Source organism: Podarcis melisellensis, assembly GCF_964234715.1.
Source record: "Podarcis melisellensis genome assembly, chromosome: 16".
Lineage (NCBI taxonomy): Eukaryota > Metazoa > Chordata > Lepidosauria > Squamata > Lacertidae > Podarcis > Podarcis melisellensis.
Window position 1 is genome coordinate 23,352,486 of NC_138533.1, and position 19,160 is coordinate 23,371,645.

The 19,160-nt window shown below is 46.3% G+C and overlaps 2 protein-coding genes across 6 annotated transcripts; both read left to right on the forward strand.

Annotated features, from left to right (window-relative positions):
- Positions 1 to 3,206: 3,206 nt before the first annotated feature.
- Positions 3,207 to 9,091, forward strand: LOC309359088 (phospholipase A2-like). 2 transcript variants are annotated; one of them, XM_081892558.1, is made up of 5 exons: positions 3,207 to 3,769; positions 4,205 to 4,963; positions 5,592 to 5,766; positions 7,114 to 7,241; positions 8,801 to 9,091. In XM_081892558.1, the coding sequence occupies exons 2-5, from the start codon at positions 4,930 to 4,932 to the stop codon at positions 8,920 to 8,922; spliced, it is 459 nt and encodes a 152-aa protein (XP_081748684.1). In that variant the 5' UTR covers positions 3,207 to 3,769; positions 4,205 to 4,929; the 3' UTR covers positions 8,923 to 9,091. The 2 variants fall into 2 exon arrangements, with proteins under 2 accessions (XP_081748684.1, XP_081748683.1); XM_081892557.1 differs by lacking the exons at positions 3,207 to 3,769; positions 4,205 to 4,963 and having other exon boundaries at positions 5,150 to 5,766.
- A 1,080-nt stretch (positions 9,092 to 10,171) lies between these two features.
- On the forward strand, positions 10,172 to 18,805 carry LOC309359084 (uncharacterized protein). Of its 4 annotated transcripts, none has more exons than XM_081892550.1 (7): positions 10,172 to 10,345; positions 13,830 to 14,058; positions 15,263 to 15,374; positions 15,580 to 15,698; positions 15,807 to 15,883; positions 16,444 to 16,548; positions 18,588 to 18,805. In XM_081892550.1, the coding sequence occupies exons 2-7, from the start codon at positions 13,837 to 13,839 to the stop codon at positions 18,745 to 18,747; spliced, it is 795 nt and encodes a 264-aa protein (XP_081748676.1). In that variant the 5' UTR covers positions 10,172 to 10,345; positions 13,830 to 13,836; the 3' UTR covers positions 18,748 to 18,805. The 4 variants fall into 4 exon arrangements, with proteins under 4 accessions (XP_081748676.1, XP_081748677.1, XP_081748678.1 ...); XM_081892551.1 differs by having other exon boundaries at positions 16,447 to 16,548; XM_081892552.1 differs by having other exon boundaries at positions 15,807 to 15,854.
- Positions 18,806 to 19,160: the final 355 nt, after the last annotated feature.

The following is a 19,160-nucleotide window of genomic DNA, read 5'->3' on the forward strand; positions in this document are numbered from 1 at the left end:
TTTTAGGCTGAAGACCAAAAATGTTTAGGTGTAGTACCTGTCCATAATGGACAATGAAGATCCAGGGCCAGGAATGTTCCCTGTTCTTGCAAAAGAAATTCAACAAACAGAAACCAAGTAACTGAGAATCTTGTTTTGGATTTACCCTAATCCCTCTTAACGCTGTCTGTTAGGGACGCGGGTGGTGCTGTGGGTTAAACCACAGAGCCTAGGACTTGCTAATCAGAAGGTCAGCAGTTTGAATCTCCGTGACAGGGTGAGCTCCTGTTGCTCGGTCCCTGCTCCTGCCAACCTAGCAGTTTGAAAGCACATCAAAGTGCAAGTAGATAAATAGGTACCACTCAGGCGGGAAGGTAAATGGCGTTTCCGTGTGCTGCTCTGGTTCACCAGAAGCAGCTTAGTCATGCTGGCCACATGACCCGGAAGCTGTACGCCGGCTCCCTCGGCCAATAAAGCGAGATGAGCGCCGCAACCCCAGAGTCAGCCATGACTGGACCTGATGGTCAGGGGTCCCTTTACCTTTAACGCTGTCTGTTATGTTCTGTGACTTTTTCTACCACCGCTAGCTGCCCTACCTTATTCCTTATTTATCATTTTTCTATCGTATTTCTACCCCACCTTTTTCTCCAAGGAGCTCGTGTGATTCTCCCCTTCCTCCTTTAATCCCCACAACAACCCTGGAAGGAAGGTTAGCTTGGGAGACAATGGCTGGCCCAAAGCCATGGCCACATATGGGGATTTGAACCCTGGTCTCCCAGGTCCAAGTCTGACCCTTTTAACCGCTGCACCGTGTGGGCTGTATACATTTCAGGGGGCCGAGAGGAAAGTGATGGATTGCCATGTGTGTTTGTGGCAGAGGTCTGTGCTAGGAGCAGTCGGTGTGGCCCCCAGAAGGTCACACAGGAGGAAACGTGGCCCTCAAGCTGGGGAAAGGTTCCCTGCCATGGGCATAACCGGGCCTTGTCCTCTGAGGCCTAGAAAGGCAGGAGTGTGGGGACCCAACCACCTGTTCATTGTGTAATTTGCCTCTCAGCTGCCTGTTTTGTTTGCAAAGCTGTTGGCAGTTCAGTGGAATGTAGCAGAGTCAGGGCAAAGCCTGCAGCAAGGTTAGTGAGCATAAGATCAGGTCAACGGCCCATCTAGTCTAGCATCCTATTCTCAGCGGCCAATCAGATGCCTTAGTGGGGAGCCCAAAAGCAGGACCGAGAGCCCAGCAGCACTCTGCCTGCCTGTGATTCCTAACCCCTGTGTTGCAAAGAGAACGTCAGCAATGTCTAGGCAACACGATGACCATGTACGTACGCAACAGACAATCTTTATAGAATTCCTTCAAATCACAACAAGTACAAATAGTCTCAAAGTCTCTGAAAATCTTTAAATGAAGTGAGGTACCAGACTTTGTAAGATGAAAGACAAGCTGTGAAGCTTTGTGTATTTGGCAAATACGATGTCCAACACTGAACAGTGATTCCGGATATTGACTACTATTTCTTAGAATTCTTCGTCAGCGTGGTGGGAGGATATAGAATTGGTTCATAAACCCATCTTATTTCAAATGAATGTATGTAAATGAAAATATCAAATGCTGTGGAACAGTGCTCACTGCTGACTACATTACAAAGTCTGGTAGCAAGTACAAAATGAAATCTTTAGTCTCAAAGTCTCTGAAAATCTTTAAATGAAGCGAGGTACCAGACTTTGTAATTTAGTCAGCAGTGACTAGATTATTACATGAGCACTGTTCCACAGCATTTGATATTTCCATTTACATACATTTATTTGAAATAAGATGGGTTTATGAAGCAATTCTATATCCTCCTACCATGCTGATAAAGAATTCTAAGAAATAGTAGTCAATCTCCGGAATCACTGTTCAGTGTTGGGCATCATATTTGCCGAATACACAAAGCTTCACAGCTTGTCTTTCATTGTACAAAGTCTGGTACCTCACTTCATTTAAAGATTTTCAGAGACTTTGAGACTAAAGATTTCATTTTGTACTTGTTATGGTTTGAAGGAATTCTATAAAGATTATCTATTGCGTAGGTACATGGTCATCGTGTTGCCTAGACATTGCTGCCTGTGATTCCTAGCAAGGAATGTTCAAAAACATTGCTGCTTTCAAGCATGGAGGAAGAACATCGCCATCGTGGATAGTTGATCACCACCTCATCCGTGAACGTTTCTCATCCATGAATTTTTCTCTTCCACTTTTTTTGGTAGTTTTTCTTTCATTTTTTAAGAATTAGACGTGTATGCTGCTGTGGGTTAAACCACAGAGCCTAGGACTTGTCGATCAGAAGGTCGGCGGTTCGAATTCCTTGATGGGGTGAGCTCCTGTTGCTCGGTCCCTGCTCCTGCCAACCTAGCTGTTCGAAAACACATCAAAGTGCAAGTAGATAAATAGGTACCACTCCAGCGGGAAGGTAAACGGTGTTTCCGTGCGCTGCTCTGGTTCGCCAGAAGCGGCTTAGTCATGCTGGCCACATGACCCGGAAGCTGTACGCCGGCTCCCTCGGCCAATAAAGCGAGATGAGCGCCGCAACCCCAGAGTCAGTCATGACTGGACCTGATGGTCAGGGATCCCTTTACCTTTACCTTACTTAAGTACATGATACATTTGTCTTTTTTTTTCAACTTCCCACTTCATTTTCCATTTTATTTCTCCCCCTCGACTGCACAACACCTTCTGCATCTTATTCTGTCCCATTGATGCTGTGTTTTCTTAAATCCTTCTGTTGCTCATAGTCCTAATCCCTCTTGTCAGTTCATCATATTTTCTTAAATAGTCCAAAAAGGGCTTCCATTCTTCCACAAAGCCATCATTGTTAGGTTCTCTTATTTGGGCCGTTCACTTTGTCAATTCTGCATAGTCCCATCGCCTTACTTATCCATTCTTTGATTGCAACTTCTTCCTTCCATTTTTGTGCACAGAGAATCCCGGTGGCGGTGACTCCCTCTTGCGGGAGTTTTGTCTGTCTTGAACCCTTCCACCTTTCAGTTTCAATGGATGGCCCCGAGTTCTAGAGTTATGAGAGATGGAGAAAAGCTTTCCTTTATTCACTTTCTCCCCCCTGTGCATCATGTTATACACTCGATAGTAGACTAGGAATGAGGAACCTGTGGCTTCCCAGATGTTGTTGGGTTGGGTTTAGCTCAGTGGAAGACCAGGAGGCGGGCTGGGTACGAAAGTGCCAAAATAAGCTCAGGGTTTATAATCTTCAAATGGAGAACTACTTAGCCCTTAGCCCACGTGACCTTAGAAACTGGATTTTTGATCAGGATGCCAATGTAAGACAGAGCATCCATCATTGTCACCCGTTACTCTACTTGGTACCCCCAAATTAAGACCCATCACTCAAGGCCCTGTTACCTTGAGACTCTGACCTTCCCACAACTACACAGGACTTTTGCAGAACTAAGATTCTAGCAGATGCCCTCCTCATATTTAGAGGGGAGATTTCAGGGAATTCCCCTTATGGATCGCAAATGTATATCTGGATGCAATCACGTAGAGGACATTACACACTATCTGCTGATTTGCCCCCTGTATACAACGGCCAGAGCAAAATTTATGTCGCCAATTCTTAACTGGCTTCCAGGTCGGTCCGCACAGGAAATGACAGTTGAACTCCTAGCAGATAAACATTTATATTTACACACCAAGGAATCAAATTTGCACTGGCAGCCACGAAGCGGCGTTCCAGCTATGTGAAGGCACTCCAGTCTTAATGTTGTAAATTTCTTTTCATGTTGTAAACTGCTACAGGTTATGTCAGATGGCTGTTGTGGTTGCTCGAGAGTAACCAGGCAGGACTCCAACCTGTGTTTTACAGGTATTTACAGTGAAGAGCCCCAAAGCTCATGTCTGGCTCAATCGCTAGCAGAATCCGGGAGTGGTCTCTTTTTGGACCTCCCCCAACATAAGAGTTTCGTTACCGCCAAACGCCTCCTCCCCTCTCTGCACCTCAAACTACTGAGCAGGATGAGCTATGGCATGGGCATGTTTCCCTCCTGTCTGGCCTGCCCAGAAGCGGTGTTAAGGCTCTCACCAGCATCCCCTGGTTCCTGCACCTCTTCCCCCCTAGAGGTGGGCTTTTCTCCTCCCTGGAAGAGGAACTGCTTCGCAAGATTTTCGGAGGCTCCCTGTAACACAACTGCCCTTCTATTTCTCGCCTCTGAGCCGATGGCAGTTCCCTGACAGGTTACGTGTATGATCTTAGAGGAAAGTTCTCCTTTTATTCTCTCTTGTCCATTGTAAAGGCCTTTGGCTATATACAATAAAATTGACCACCTGCTTTGTGTGCAGAAGGCCTAAGATTCAGTCCTCAGGATAAGGAATATCATACATTGGACTCTGCTGCCAGTCAGTGTAGGTAATAAAGCACTAGATGGACCAATGGTTCAGTGGTAGAACATCTGCTTTGCACACAGAAGTTCCCAGGTCCAATCCCCAGCAACTCTCAGGTTGAAAGGATCTCAAGTTTAGCAGTCCTTGGAAAACCAACTCCCAGGAGATTTAACCAACAGTATGAACAATTTTCTCTGCAGTTGTGGGTGGCCCCATATAGCAGGCATGGGGAACCTCCAGCCCATGGGGTAACAAGCCCAAAAGGAGTCCCATTTTGGTCTGCAGAGCTGTTACCCACCAGCACCTGACACACCGTGCCCCAAAAGTTTAAAACAAGAACATTCTTCTGTGGGAAAGCTGATAGCTAAGCGGAGTCCCGGAAAATAAGATGGCTGGCTTTCAGGTGGCCTTGGTTTAATCACAGATCACCTGGGCAACACTTATATAAAGGTAAACACACACAAACCTCCAGGTATCTTATCTTGAATTTTGCCAGGGACCAAGGTGAAAGCGAAGGTATAAAGAGGCCAAACGCCCTACAGGAAAACCCTTCTTGCGAGGACTTAACAGCCGACAGGATGAACCTTGCTCGGTTCCTCATCTTGGCATCAAGTAAGTTGTGGCTCTTAAGGGATGAATGGGTGTTCCTACTGAAACGGGAAGTGGATATGCTGTGTTGGGGGCGGGGGATAAATTCCTTTATTAACTGGGTTCCCTCTGAAGGATGCTTCTTGGTTAACAATTCATGGTACCTTTGGCACACCACCTCCATTGCCTGATGTGTTCCCTGACCAAGTCGCCAACACTGCAAGAGCGACCCACTACCAAAGCCAAGCAGGGCTGCATTGCATCACCTGTCCAGCTGTGCAGAGGGGAACGCAGCCAGCTGATGGAGCCCTTGGCAGGCGAACCCCCCTGACACTCACAGAGAGGAGCGCTGGGGCAGGTTGTGCTGGGGTCGCCCCTTGCCCGCCTCCCCCATCCATGGGCCTGATCTGTTCCCACCGTCCAGGGAATGCGGCATGCCAAGAGAGGAGTGAGCGAGTGCTGGCTGGGTGGTCATTCAGCAAGGGGCCTTGGCACGGTCAAACTTGGAGACCGAAGGGCAGGCTGGCCTCAGGAATGCACCCTGGGGGGGGGGTTACTTTCCAGCTTGCGTTTAGCAGGCAGGATTATGCTTCAGCTCTCAGAAGCCTGGGAAATGCCAACCTAACCCTAACCGAACTCTTCTTGTGGGAAGTTTATGTCTCCCTTCTAGTAGGCTCGGACACGGCCTCCATCCCTAGGAACTTGTTGCAGTTCCATAACATGATCAAATGTACCATTCCCAGCAGTGACCCACTGAAGGATTATGCAGACTATGGTTGCTACTGTGGCTTGGGGGGCAGCGGGACACCGGTCGATGAGCTGGACAAGTAAGCAAATTTCTCATCTTTGTCCTCTGCCCGCCCTGTCCCCAACGTGTTCCAAGGCTTTGCACCTCCTAATTTTATTAGGGCATCTGCAGGTGGTCAGGAGGGGTTTAAGAACATACCAGAACTTCAGTTTTCTACACTTAAAGTGGACTCTACTGCAACAGATCTTCCTTTAAAAATTTGCTCTCTTTGGGGCTTACCTTGCACTTAAATTGAGAGCTGCAACTACAGCAGAATGCTGCAGCATGGTTGCTGGCAGAAGAGAGGGCTTGTCAGCATATAAAACTCTGCTAAGTGATGTGTACTGGTTGCTCATTTTCTACCAGGCCAAGTTCAAGATCTTGCTCTTGTGGGAAATGCGGCCTCATATAACTAGCATGTTTAGTTCGGGTTAATGCATTAAGGGGTTAAGACCACAGAATAAGCTGTTGTTGCTAGACTTGACCAGGTCACACCCTCTCACCTCCAGTAGGCAGTTAGGATTTTTTTTTTCTTTGCCTTCTTTCTGTTGATTGTTCACTTCTACTATGTGAAGCCGATCAGAGAGGATGTCTGAGCTTGATTGCTCCCAGCTCAGAAAGTGTGTTCAGAAACATTTGCCATATTTTGTAAACTTAGCCTTTTTACCTGCATTTTTCTGGCTGCTGCATGGAAAAGCACATGAATTTGACCTTTGAAGTGTGTAAGTAAACTATTCTTTTAAACTTATCAAATAGTGTGGTCTCTGTTGTTCTAAAGGGATAGAAAGGGCAAGTGCTGTACACAAGTGACTTAAAAATGGGATATTTAAAAGTTCTAACAGCGTATATTCCCGCTCTTCACTTTGCTGTGTGTTTTTGTGTTTTAAAACCTCTGCTGTGGCTCTCTCTTATTGGAGGGTATTCTGCCCCACTTGGATCTAGGGATCTATCTACATACAGCAACAACTTTTAGTATATAAAGCCCTTAACCTCTTGGAACCAGTTTACCTGCGAGATCACCTTACCCTGATAACGGTATGTGCCCACTTCACTGCTTCGATCTGTGGAAGTGGCACTGTTAGAGATGCCACATAATACCTGTTCTGCAGTTGTATTAACTTAATATTTTAGTGTGGCATAGAATGTTGACATGTGTTTCAATATGGCCTTTTACCTTATCCTTGATTTTAACTGTTTTTGAGTATTTGCTTTTAACTATACTTACTGATCGTTGCATTGTTTTCTTCTGGTTAAAGTGGATTGGTGTGCTTTAAATGTGTGCTGTGATGTTGTCTAGAGAAATCAACGTTCCTTCACTAAACAAGGCAGCTCCTAAGTGTCTCCCAAGCTCGTTGAATCAACTCAAATGTTTCTAATTTTCGAATAGGTGCTGCCAGATCCACGACAACTGCTACGGTGAGGCCAAGAAGCATTCCGAGTGCAAATTCCTCATAGACAACCCATACACCAAGACCTACGCCTACAGCTGTTCAGGCAGTGATATCACCTGCAGCGGTAAATTCAGCCTCCACCCTGCTTTGGCTATGTCAGAGGGCCTAGTTCAGTTTCCAAATTAAATCCCCACTGTCTTAAATCAGGGATGGACACAGTTCCTGGCCATCTCGATAATGCTGGACTCCCAGCATCTCCCCCCCTCCCAGACAGTGTGGCCAATGGTCAGCAGGTGTTGGGTTGACATCTGTATGGTTACAGGGCTTTATTTTTCAGCCAGAACTTCTGGCGTTTCCCAGGTGGGCGCCTTGGCCATGATAAGAGAACAAGGGAGGCGTTCATAGTGAGTTCCGATACCTCTTTTTCTAGAAAAATAGCACTGGTTGCAGGTACTCCATCCCAGAGTTAAAGAGGTGGCTTTCAGAGAATATTGGACAAATTTGGGGAGGGGAAAGCTATCAATGGCTACTAGCCAAAGTGACTATGTTCTGCCTCCATGGTCAGAGGTAGCAATGCTTCTAAATGCTAATTGCTAGAAGCCACAGGAGGGAGAGGACTCTTGTGCTTGGATCCTGCCACAAGCATCTGAGTGGCCATTGTGAGAACAGGATGCTGGACTATTTGGGCCTTTGGCCTGGTCAAGCAGGGCTTTTGTTAATAATGATGATGATAATGATAATAATAATGATAATGATAATAATAATAATTAATAATAATAATATAATTATAATTTATTTCTAATATCCTGCCCATCTGACTGGATTTCCCCAGCCGTTCTGGGCAGTTGCCGACAAAATATAGCATCAAACATTAAAAGCTTCCTGGAACATAGCTGCTTCCAGGTGTCTACAAAAAAAAAAACTATTGTTGCTTAACTCTTAACATCTGCCAGGAGGGCATTTCACAGGTGGGTGCGACTACTGAGAAGGCCCTCTGCCTGGTTCCCTGTAACTTCACTTCTCGCAGTGAGGGAACCGCCAGAAGGCCCTCGGAGCTGGACCTCAGTGTCCAGGCTGAACGATGGAGGTGGAGACGCTCCTTCAGGTATACTGGGCTGAGGCCGTTTAGGGCTTTAAAGGTCAGCACTAACACTTTGAATTGTGCTCGGAAACGTACTGGAAGCCAATGTAGGTCTTTTAGGACTGTTGTTATATGGTCTCGGCGGCCACTCCTGGTCACCAGTCTAGCTGCTGCATTCTGGATTAATTGCAGTTTCCAAGTCAACTTCAAAGGTACCCCACGTTTATCTTCAGTAGTGGAGCTTGTGCAAGATCTCAGTCAAGGAGAGCAAAGCAGATGCTCTATAACAGAGCTACAAACCTTCCCGTAAAAACAAATCAGGATTCTAGAATTTAGGGTTCTTTAAAAAAAGAAAGAAACTGAATTAAATAGGATGCTGCCTAATACTGAGTGAGACCATTGGTCCATGTAGTCCAGTGTTGTCTGCACTGACTGGCAGTGGCTCTCCGGGATTTTAGGCAGGGCGTCTCTTGCACCCCTACCTGGAGATGCCAGGGATTTAACCTGGGACCTTCTGCATACAAGGCAGATACCCTTCCACTTGGCTAAGGCCCTTCTCCCGAGAAGTCACCCAGTTCGTTCTTGCCCTTTTCCTGCTTCAGATGACAACGATGAATGTGCGGCGTTCGTCTGCGACTGCGACCGTAGTGCGGCGATCTGCTTTGCAGGGGCTCCATACCAAGAGGAATATAAACAGCTGGACACGAGCAAACACTGCAAGTGATGTTTGTGCTACAAACCATGCAAGGCCCTCGCTGCCGCTTCTCACGCATGCTGATCCTTTGGCGGACCACTGGAGAGATTGAGACAAGGTCCATCAAGCCGTTGTGTGTTTTCTACAGCAAAGGGATTGCTTCCTGAGTCATGAATAAAATAAAAGCAGGCATCTAAAACTGTGTTGTATTATCTCCCGCCCCCTGCTGTATTTGCAAATATTCAGCTTGACACAGATGTCATGGTTTCCATACACTCTGCCTTGTATCCTTGGAAAGTGGTCACTTTATATCCCAGCAAATTGTGGACAGTCAGCAGTTCATCAGATGGGGAAGAAATTTGATTCATTTCCCCAACATGCATAACAGTGAAACGATATGGGAGCCGAAACACAGGTGTCCTTTGCAATTTGCCCTTCTCCAAATTTCGCAGTGCAGTTCACCAGCCCAGTAATTTGCAAAAATAAAATACAGTGGTACCTCAGGTTAAGTACTTAATTCATTCCAGAGGTCCGTACTTAACCTGAAACTGTTCTTAACCTGAAGCACTTTGCTTCAGGATGAGAACAGAAATCGTGCTCCGGCGGCACGGCAGCAGTGGGAGGCCCCATTAGCTAAAGTGGTGCTTCAGGTTAAGAACAGTTTCAGGTTAAGTACGGACCTCTGGAATGAATTAAGTACTTAACCCAAGGTACCACTGTATTGGGCAAAAATAGCATTAAAAATCAAAATATTAAGAGAAATTCCCTATAAAATGCTGGTGAATTTTCATGAGGACTTTAAAAGCAATGCTAGGTTGACAGAGCATTCGCCTTGCATGTAGAAGGCCCTAGCTTCAATCTCCAGACAGGACTAGGAGAGACACCTGTCTAAAACCCTGGAGAGTTGCTGCCAGTCAGTGTAAAGACTGCTGACCTAGATGGACCCAATGGTCTGGTTCAGTAGAAGGCAGTTGCCTTATAATATTTGTGAACCCCAGGAAGCTGGTCGTTGTGAGAACAGGATGCTGGACTAGATGGGTCAAAGAGCAACAGTGGTCTCCCGGCTTGTTATTCCAACAGCTGGTACCCAAAAGCGCACTGCCTTTACGGCGGAGGTAGAACATAACCATCAAGGCTAGCAGCCATTGATAGCTGGTGCTGGGAATGATGATTGGCTGCTTTTGATCTGTGATGCCACAATTGCACAGCTGGAGGCAACAATTGGGACACGTAAGGGATTGGCTCATCTGCCTCTGATGTCACAATTCCTCCTGAGGCTGGGAGCTATAGGGCATCAGAGCAGAATGGGTTGGCTTGCAAAGCTGCTCTCTACCAGCCACCTCAGAGTCAAAACTGCACCTCCTTTCCTGGCTAGCTGGCCCCAAGCATCAGCTACTTGGCTACTGCAGTTCTATAAAAGCCTTTGGGAATAAGTAACACCTGCCAAATAGAGGTACCACTTTAGTTAGTCGTTTGCCTTTGCGGGAGTCACTGCATCCGCTCTAAGGTTTTGTCTGTAATCCTGCACACACTTCATGGGGAGTAACTCCCATTGAACACAGAAGGAGTTATGAGTGAGTCTTTGCCTCTTAAGAATATAAGAAGAGCCTGCTGCATTGGGCTAATGACCCACCTAATGTCCAACCAGTTGTCAGGAGGAGCCTCAGCCAATGAGAGGCATGGGCAACTAATTCTGGTTTTCCCCCTCACTTCCCTCCTTGCTGGGTTCTCCAAGGAGCAACACCAGGGGTCAGCAAACTTTTCCAGCTGTGGGCTGGTCCACCGTCCCTCAGACCATGTGGTGGGCTGGACAATATTTTTTTTGGGGGGGGGAATGAACGAATTCCTATGCCCCACAAGTAACCCAGAGATGCATTTTAAATAAAAGCACGCATTCTACTCTTGTAAAAACACCAGACAGGCCCCACAAATAACCCAGAGATGCATTTTAAATAAAAGCACACATTCTACTCTTGTAAAAACACCAGACAGGCCCCACAAATAACCCAGAGATGCATTTTAAATAAAAGGACACATTCTACTCATGTAAAAACACACTGATTCCTGGACTGTCCACAGTTAGGATTTAGAAGGCAATTGGGCCGCATCCGGCCCCCGGGCCTTAGGTTGCCTACCCCTAAGCAACACTAACGCCACCTTCATGCCATGCATTTAAAACAGTGTGATGACATTTTAAAGTGTCATGGCTTCCCCCCAAAGAATTCTGGGAGCTGTAGTTTGCTAATGGTACTAAGAGTGGTTAGAAGTCCCCTATTCCCTTCACAGAGCTACAATTCTGTGGTTTAACAATCAATCCCTCTTCCCAGGGAACTCTGTGAATTGTAGCTCTGGTAGGGGAATAGGGAGGTCTCCTAAGAACTCTCAGCACCCTTAACAAACTACAGCTCCCACAATATATTTTTTTTTTGGGGGGGAGCAGTTTTGCCTATTTAAAATGGCATCATAATGTTTTAAATGCATGGTCTAAATGTGACCAGAGTTCTCTGCTATTGCTAAGTAAACTTTTGCTAACAAGAAACTCCTCAACGTTTCTTACATAAGTTCTGTTGCATATTTCAGCAGTAAATAATAGACAGTAATACTAGCCTCAGTCCAATAGTTATAAAGCATTTTGTAATGACACCCATATTCCTGAACTCGGCTGACCGAAATTTCCTCCTTACGCTGCAACTCCACTGCATGTTATATAGAAAGAGCTTATTTCTTGCTATCCTTTCCAGCATGGCAGATTTGTAGTCGTATATTCCGCTCAATAACTAGGGACTTAGATAACATCGTAATATAATTTCCAGAGCATTTCCCCCATATTTTTTGCTGGCGCTAACATTTTAAAACTAACTCTTCCATTTTCTGTTCCGGTCTTTCTTATCAATCTGTACATTCGCCGTTTCACATTCGTTCTGATTGAGGTTGCAATCAAAAACCTGAAATGGGGAAAACTGGACCCCATGACAAATACGTGACTGCATTTAATGTGCCTAGACAGCTGTGAAAGGCCCCGTTCCAGTTTGCAACTGCTGCACACAGGGAGGGCCTTTTAATTCTTCCACATAGGCCATAGTCATGATGAACCCCCACCCCCCGCAAAACCTGAAAGCATAAGAATCCAAGAAGAGACTGATTACTGGACCAGCCCAATGGCCCATTTTGCCCAGCATGCCCCAATGTGAAATCCACAAGCAGGACCTACGCACAACAGCACTCTCCCCTCCAGTGGTTTCCAGGAACTGGCATTCAGAATCATACTGCCTCAATGGACAGAGACAGAGCCCCCTCCTCCCAGAAAAAAACCCCAAGAAGCTCCACTCCACCTGCCCCTCCACTGCTGTTATTTTTCTTTCAGATACAGTTGTCGTGGAACTCTACTCAGTATTGATCCAGAGCAGATTCCAACGTATAGTTAGCAGAGTAACAACTTAAACACGTTGCAGGATTCCCCAAAAATAGACCAGAGGCAATTGTATTTCATCCAGCAGAGCTTTACTGCTGCTGAAGGCAAATGAGAATAATGGTCACAAATCCAATGCGTTCAGGACTGGCACTGTCCATAAGAAATCCAGTTGCGGCAGACTTAAACTTACAAGAACTTATAATAAGTCTAAACCTTAACACTAAGCATACAGAACACCACACCAGAAGGAAAAGAGAGATAGTTTAGACCCAGGGTCCTTCTGGCTTATTATTATAGTCAGCATGATCTTCACAGAAAGAGATAATCAGTTTAAACCAGCTTCTCTGAAGGAATAACCAGGCTTCCTCAACCTTGGCCCTCCAGATGTTTTTGGCCTACAACTCCCATGATCCTTAGCTAGCAGGACCAGTGGTCAGGGATGATGGGAATTGTAGTCTGAAAACATCTGGAGGCCCGAGGTTGAGGAAGCCTGGAATAACCCAAACATCATGAACCTTCCGCTTGCCTCTTTCACACAGAGAAGCTTCCAGAACCCTCTTGAATTAATTAGAATAGGAAAGATCTCTACACATCAGACCCATACTTTCTGTACTAAGAAATGCAAACAATGGTAGCCTGTGGGACAAAGCTCACCACTTAGAAATATACTTTGCCCTTTCTGTGACCCCTTGCCACACCACGAAATTCATTTCTGGCGCTGCCGTTGACTGTCTCCAACCATAAAGGCAGAATATAGCCATGGGTTGCCTTCCCCTCCATGATTTTTTGTCTAATCCCCCTTTAAAGCAATCCAAGTTGGTGACCGTCTCCACATCTTCAAGAATGCACACAAACAGGTATATATGTAAACAGCCTTGAGACTGGGAAATGATATATAACGAATTGAAAAAGATGTTTAAAATAATGTTTGTAAAAAAAACACACAACCCAGAAGCTTTCTTTTCTGAGGATTATAGGAACAGAACTACCCAAATTGTATAGAAATTTATTCATGTATGGGACTACAGTGACAAGAATGTTACTTGCCCCAAAATGGAAAGAAGAAGAAGTCCCAGCAAAAGAAGAATGGATACAAAAACTCATGGAATATGTGGAAATGGCAGAACTTACCTGAAAAATAAGAAATCGAGATAACAAACTTTTTATAAAAGAATGGAAATGGTTTATTGAATATTTGCAAATAAAATGTAAACAGATCAGAACGTTGGCAGGATTGTTGTAATAACCTGCAGTTACATAAGAATATATATTTATAGTACATGAGTAAATGAGTAAATTACGTAAGTTAATTTGGAATATGCAGAAAATATAAAAAAAAAAACCAAAATGAAGGAACCGCAGAAAGAGGGGGAAGGAACTCAAGTTTTGCAACGTTAAAACGATTGTAAAATTATTGAAATGTATAAAACTGAAAATCATAAAAAAGAGACTGTGGAAGGCGATTACTAAAATAATAAATTACTTAAATAATTAAAATCAAGAACTTCTTTACCTTCTTCTCCAGGGATAAGATGGAGACCTTGGGTGAATTTGACAACGAATCCCCGCTCTACGTCTCTTTCTGCAAGCGGATTTCCCCAGAGGACTTTGAAAAGCAATCTCTGACGTACACCCAAAAATCCCTGCAGGATCTTTATGCCAAAATGGAGCAGAACCCAGGAATCTGCGAGTCGATTGTGCGCAAGAGGAAGCAGCTGGAGAGTGAGGAGGCGGGTATGGCGTCCTACTTGAAGGTAAAGCTCGGAACACCTCGAGATGTCTGGAAAAGAGGGTCAAAAGACAAAAAAAGAGGCAAGCCTCAAAATGGAAGTTTTCTGCATTTTGAGGCTTCCCTCTTTTGTGCCTCGTTTGTATTTAGAAGTTCTCTTTCACTCTTCATAGTAAACTGGCTGCTTCCAGACATGGATGATTCAGCACAGTGGAGGCTAAACCCCAGTTCAGGGTCCTGAGATGCCTCACCTGAGCCCAAGACATTGTGCCAGTCGAGTGTTTAACAGCAGCATTTTGCATCGAATGAAGTCTCAGAGTGCCACCCCATCCCAATAATCCACATGAGTGGGTTGCTAATATAGAGAGTGGTACCTCGGGTTACATATGCTTCAGGTTACATACGCTTCAGGTTACAGACTCTGCTAACCCAGAAATAGTACCTCTGGTTAAGAACTTTGCTTCAGGATGAGAACAGAAATCATGCGCCAGCAGTGGGAGGCCCCATTAGCCAAAGGGGTGCTTTAGGTTAAGAACAGTTTCAGGTTAAGAACAGACCTCCGGAACGAATTAAGTACGTAACCAGAGGTACCACTCTACAACAAAAATTGAGTGTATTCCATTCTTAGCCCTGCATCTAATCCCCACACAAACCCACCAGGCTGGGCAACCCCACCTGACAGCAGGTGATTGACGGGGGGTTTGTCCCACCCACCTGTCCTGCTTGGCCTGTGGAGGCGGCAGTATCCCAGTACATTTCCGAGCACAATTCAAAGTGTTGGTGCTGACCTTTAAAGCCCTAAACGGCCTCGGCCCCATATACCTAAAGGAGAGTCTCCACCCCCATCGTTCAGCCTGCACACTGAGGTCCAGCACCGAGGGCCTTCTGGCGGTTCCCTCATTGCGAGAAGGGAGGTAACAGGGAACCAGAGGGCCTTCTCGGTAGTGGCGCCCGCCCTGTGGATGTCAAGGAAATAAACAGCTATCTTATCTTTAAAAGACATCTGAAGGCAGCCCTGTTTAGGGAAGTTTTTAATATTTACTGCTGTATTGTTTTTAACACTCGATTGGGAGCCGCCCAGAGTGGCTGGGGAAACTCAGCCAGATGAGTGGGGAATAAATAAATTATGATTATGATTATGATTATTATTGTGACAGGTCAGGATAGGTTTCTCCAGCCCTGCTATAGTGCCCAGCCTATCTTCAAACCAGCCAACCCTTCTCTTCCAGGCCAAGATCTCTTCACTATTCAAACACAGCAACTCAATGGAAATGGAGGAGATTCAGGAAGAGGTGGAACAGCTGAAACGGGAGATGCAGAAGGCCAGCAACTATGCTTTTGGTTGGTCCTGCCTTCCTCTAGGTAGAAGGGCTGGGAAGGGGCTACTTCTGGACTTTGCTCCAGCCAGGAGAGGCTGTGGACATGCCATGCCTCTGAAGACGTGGTTCCTTCTTTCCCGAGGAATCCTGGGTTCTGGAACTTATCCATCGCAGGACAACAACTCCCGGCACCCATAACAAACTACTTTTTTTAAACTCCTTTTCAGCGGCCAAGAGGGCATCACAGTTGGAGAGACGGGCAAGGAAGACCATGCCAGGCCATGCCAGGCTTCCGGAGCAGGTTGTTGCAGCTATGCCCAAAGTCTTTGGTCCTTACCCAAAGCAGGTTAGTGCCAAGATGCTTTGCCTGCCCCCACCCCCAGTTGGAAATCAACAAATCTGTCCATTTTGGTGGACTGGGCGTAACGAGCCTTCCCTCTCCACCTCCAAACAGGCAGAGAGATCGATGGGTTCTCTGAACGTGGACTTGAAGCAGCCCCAGGTTGGCATATCACCAGTCAATCAAAAGAGGTGGGAGCTGATTGAAGGGCAAGGTGGGCAGGGAAGGGGTTGTCAAAGTGGCAAGGCCATCCCACAATGCATGACAATGCAGACAGCTGCGATGAGTCGAGAGTTCGTGTTGTCTGGTTGCGAAGGGCTGGAACTCCGATGTTAAGTTGTGGGTGAACATATCAGACGACACCGCGATTCTTCAAACAGCTCTTGTTTATTCACAGGCCAGAACAGAACTGAACTGAAGGGTTCAGTCAGCCTGCTTATATAGAGCTCCAGTACACATAATTGTAACAATTTTCTAAAGCTATCTGATCACTAAACGTCACTTTCGATCCCTTATTTGCATAACTATCTACAGTATCCCCCTGCTGGCCCAGGGTGAGAACTTCAGTACATAACAGAAACATTGGGATATTGTTTTATAATGGGGAAAAGACAGTTCCCAGGATACTTTGGGGGTAATTAATATGTTTTAAATGTGCTTGTGTGGTTGATGGTTAGCCACCTTGAGCACCATTTGGTGGGAAAGGTGAGACATAACACAATAGAAAACCATTTCCTTTCTTCGTTTTTAGCAGTACAGTCGACCTGCATCCCATTATGCTGAGCCCCGGTGGCTGCCGTTCCTCATTCCTGGGTAGCAACACCTTCAGCAGGGCGAAACCCTCCACTTTTCCGAGGTAGAGTTTCTCTTTCGAGGTTGTGCACACATTCCTGGTCCTCACTCTGCCTGTGCAAGGAGGTGTTTTGTTTTGACAATGGGCACAAAGAGCTGGCCTGTGTGGCATCTCTGAGGCACTTCTGCTAGAAAAATCCCATGGCCTTGAGACAGGCCCTAAATCAGGGGTCGGCAAACTAAGGCCTGGGGGCTGGATGTGGCCCACTGGGCTCATTAATCCAGCCCGCGAACCTTGCGGATCCTGCTGCCCGCTCTGTCAGTCCCCATGCTAAACCGGCGTGGCTTCAGATTGGCTGCAGGAAGCTCCTGCAGCCAATCTGAAGCCGCGGACGCCTCTGGGTGATGCCTCTTCCTTCCTGCTGAGGCGAACGCGTATGGCCAAGAGCCGAGCTGGAGGAAGCGGTGGCGGCAGGGAAGTTGCCTGGGCTCTGTACTCCGTGGATCCCTGGCCCAGGCAGAGGACAACGACGCTGCCAAAGATGAGGTGGTAGCAGGGGTCCTTTTTGGGGGGGGGCTGCTTTCAGGAAACCAATATGAAACCACAACAAAAGCTAAAACACGTTGATATTCAGTGGTACCTCGGGTTAAGTACTTAATTTGTTCTGGAGGTCCGTTCTTAACCTGAAACTGTTCTTAACCTGAAGCACCACTTTAGCTAATGGGGCCTCCTGCTGCAGCTGTGCCACCGGAGCACGATTTCTGTTCTCATCCTGAAGCAAAGTTCTTAGCCCGAGGTAATATTTCTGGGTTAGCGGAGTTTGTAACCTGAAGCGTATGTAACCTGAAGCGTATGTAACCTGAAGCGTATGTAACCTGAAGCGTATGTAACCCGAGGTAGCACTGTACCTAAAAAGCAGTCTTTAACAAATCCACTTTAAAACAGTTGTTTAATTAATAGCACTTGAAACAGTCATGGCTCCAACCCACAGAAGAATCATGGGAACTGTAGTTTGCAAAGGGTGCTGATAGTTGTTGTTTTTATTAAATTTGTATACAGTGGTACCTTGGTTCTCGAATGGCTTAGTTGTCAAACAAATCGGCTCCCGCATGCCACGAACACGGAAGTAAGTGTTCCAGTTTGTGAACATTTTTTGGAAGCTGAACATCTGATGCTGCTTCCGCTTGAGTGCAGGAAGCTCCTGCTGCCAATCAGTAGCAGCGTCTTGGTTTTGGAACAGTTTTGGGATTCGAACGGACTCCTGGAACGGATTAAGTTTGAGAACCAAGGTACCACTGTACTGCCCTATACGCACAGGTCTCAGGGCGGTTACAACATAAAATCACAATATAAAAAGACAAAATGCCATATCAAAACACAAAACTGGGGATTAGAAGAATTCCAATGCCCCATCACAATGCTACAATTTCCAGAGTAGTCCAACTAGCAATCCCTCTGCCCAGCGAACTCTGGGAATGGTAGCTCCCTGAGGGGGATAAGTGTCAGGAGTTCGGCCTACACTCAAGTAGGACCCTGGTAGAGACACGTGCTTGACTTGCATGTTCTCTCCCTGCTGGTCTTTCATTCGGGAACTTAAAAAGTTTTCTTCAGCCCAAACATCACAGTGACCGATGCCAACTGCCACCAGCACACTTAGTGGTCCACAGAGTCTTCGCAGCTTGAGCAACAGACTTCAGCAACTCAGCATTTTGGCTAATCTACTTTATTTACATATAAACACACACGGAGCACTGCAACATGGGTCCCTCTCTCTCTAGCATCAGACAGCAAAGAGAAAAAGAACAAAGGACAATAGTCCCACTTCACAGAACACAGTAACACAAACATCCTGTCTCCGTCACTTCCCACTCTGTGGAGTCAAAACATACACCGTCATGTGATAGACAACAATCCCATGACTGCAGTCATGGAGCAGGAATTCTAATGAGGCTCAGCAACCTGAACGGACGGCAGCTCCCATGATTCCTTGGGGGGAGCCATGACTGTGTGGTGTCAATGGGGCCTACGATGGAAGTGCAGATGCGTTGTGGTCATAAGATATTAGGGATTCCTCACGGGAGCGGTTTCTCTTTCTCTTCCAGGACTGTTGACAACGGTCTGACTGATTCTATCCAAAGCGCCAGCCCAGCCAGCACATCCTCAGTTCTGAACGCACCTTTGCTGGCCCAGCCGAGAGTCAGAAAAGAAGACACACAGGATAACGAAGACCCGGGCCCCAGTTCCCACCCTACGGGGGCCTAGATGTCTCTTGGTGTAGCGGAAGATGCTAAGCAAATGAAAGTTCAGTGCATGATCCTTACCCGTGTGGTAGTTCTGATGTCGTAGCACCTCCGGAGGAGGGAGGGGGAGACAAAATGGCTAACCAAGGTCGCATCCCATTTAAAACACTGTTATACTACTTTGACAGCCATTGAAGATGTTGGGGACCATAACTTGTTAAGGGTGCGGGGAACTGTAGCGCTGTGTGGGGTGGATGGGCAGATCTGTCCATTTTGGCTCCTTTCTCACTTTCCCAGTCTTCGGTTGTCTCCAGCTTTCGGCATTCAGGCCATTATACCGAATGAACCACATAAACTGGATCAGGTTTTTTTTAAGCCGGAACTCACCAGAACTCAGTTCTGGCACTTCTCAAGGTGGGCTCCGTAGCCATTATA

What these genes read in the sequence shown, in the direction of transcription:
- LOC309359088 (XM_081892557.1), top strand. Translation starts at nt 5,336, where the DNA reads ATGGGCCTGATCTGTTCCCACCGTCCAGGGAATGCGGCATGCCAAGAG. An exon ending in CCGGTCGATGAGCTGGACAA is followed by an intron (nt 5,767 to 7,113) that starts GTAAGCAAATTT and finishes ATTTTCGAATAG; the next exon opens with GTGCTGCCAGATCCACGACA. An exon ending in CAGTGATATCACCTGCAGCG is followed by an intron (nt 7,242 to 8,800) that starts GTAAATTCAGCC and finishes TTCCTGCTTCAG; the next exon opens with ATGACAACGATGAATGTGCG.
- LOC309359084 (XM_081892550.1), top strand. Translation starts at nt 13,837, where the DNA reads ATGGAGACCTTGGGTGAATTTGACAACGAATCCCCGCTCTACGTCTCT. An exon ending in TTGGTCCTTACCCAAAGCAG is followed by an intron (nt 15,699 to 15,806) that starts GTTAGTGCCAAG and finishes ACCTCCAAACAG; the next exon opens with GCAGAGAGATCGATGGGTTC. An exon ending in TCACCAGTCAATCAAAAGAG is followed by an intron (nt 15,884 to 16,443) that starts GTGGGAGCTGAT and finishes CTTCGTTTTTAG; the next exon opens with CAGTACAGTCGACCTGCATC.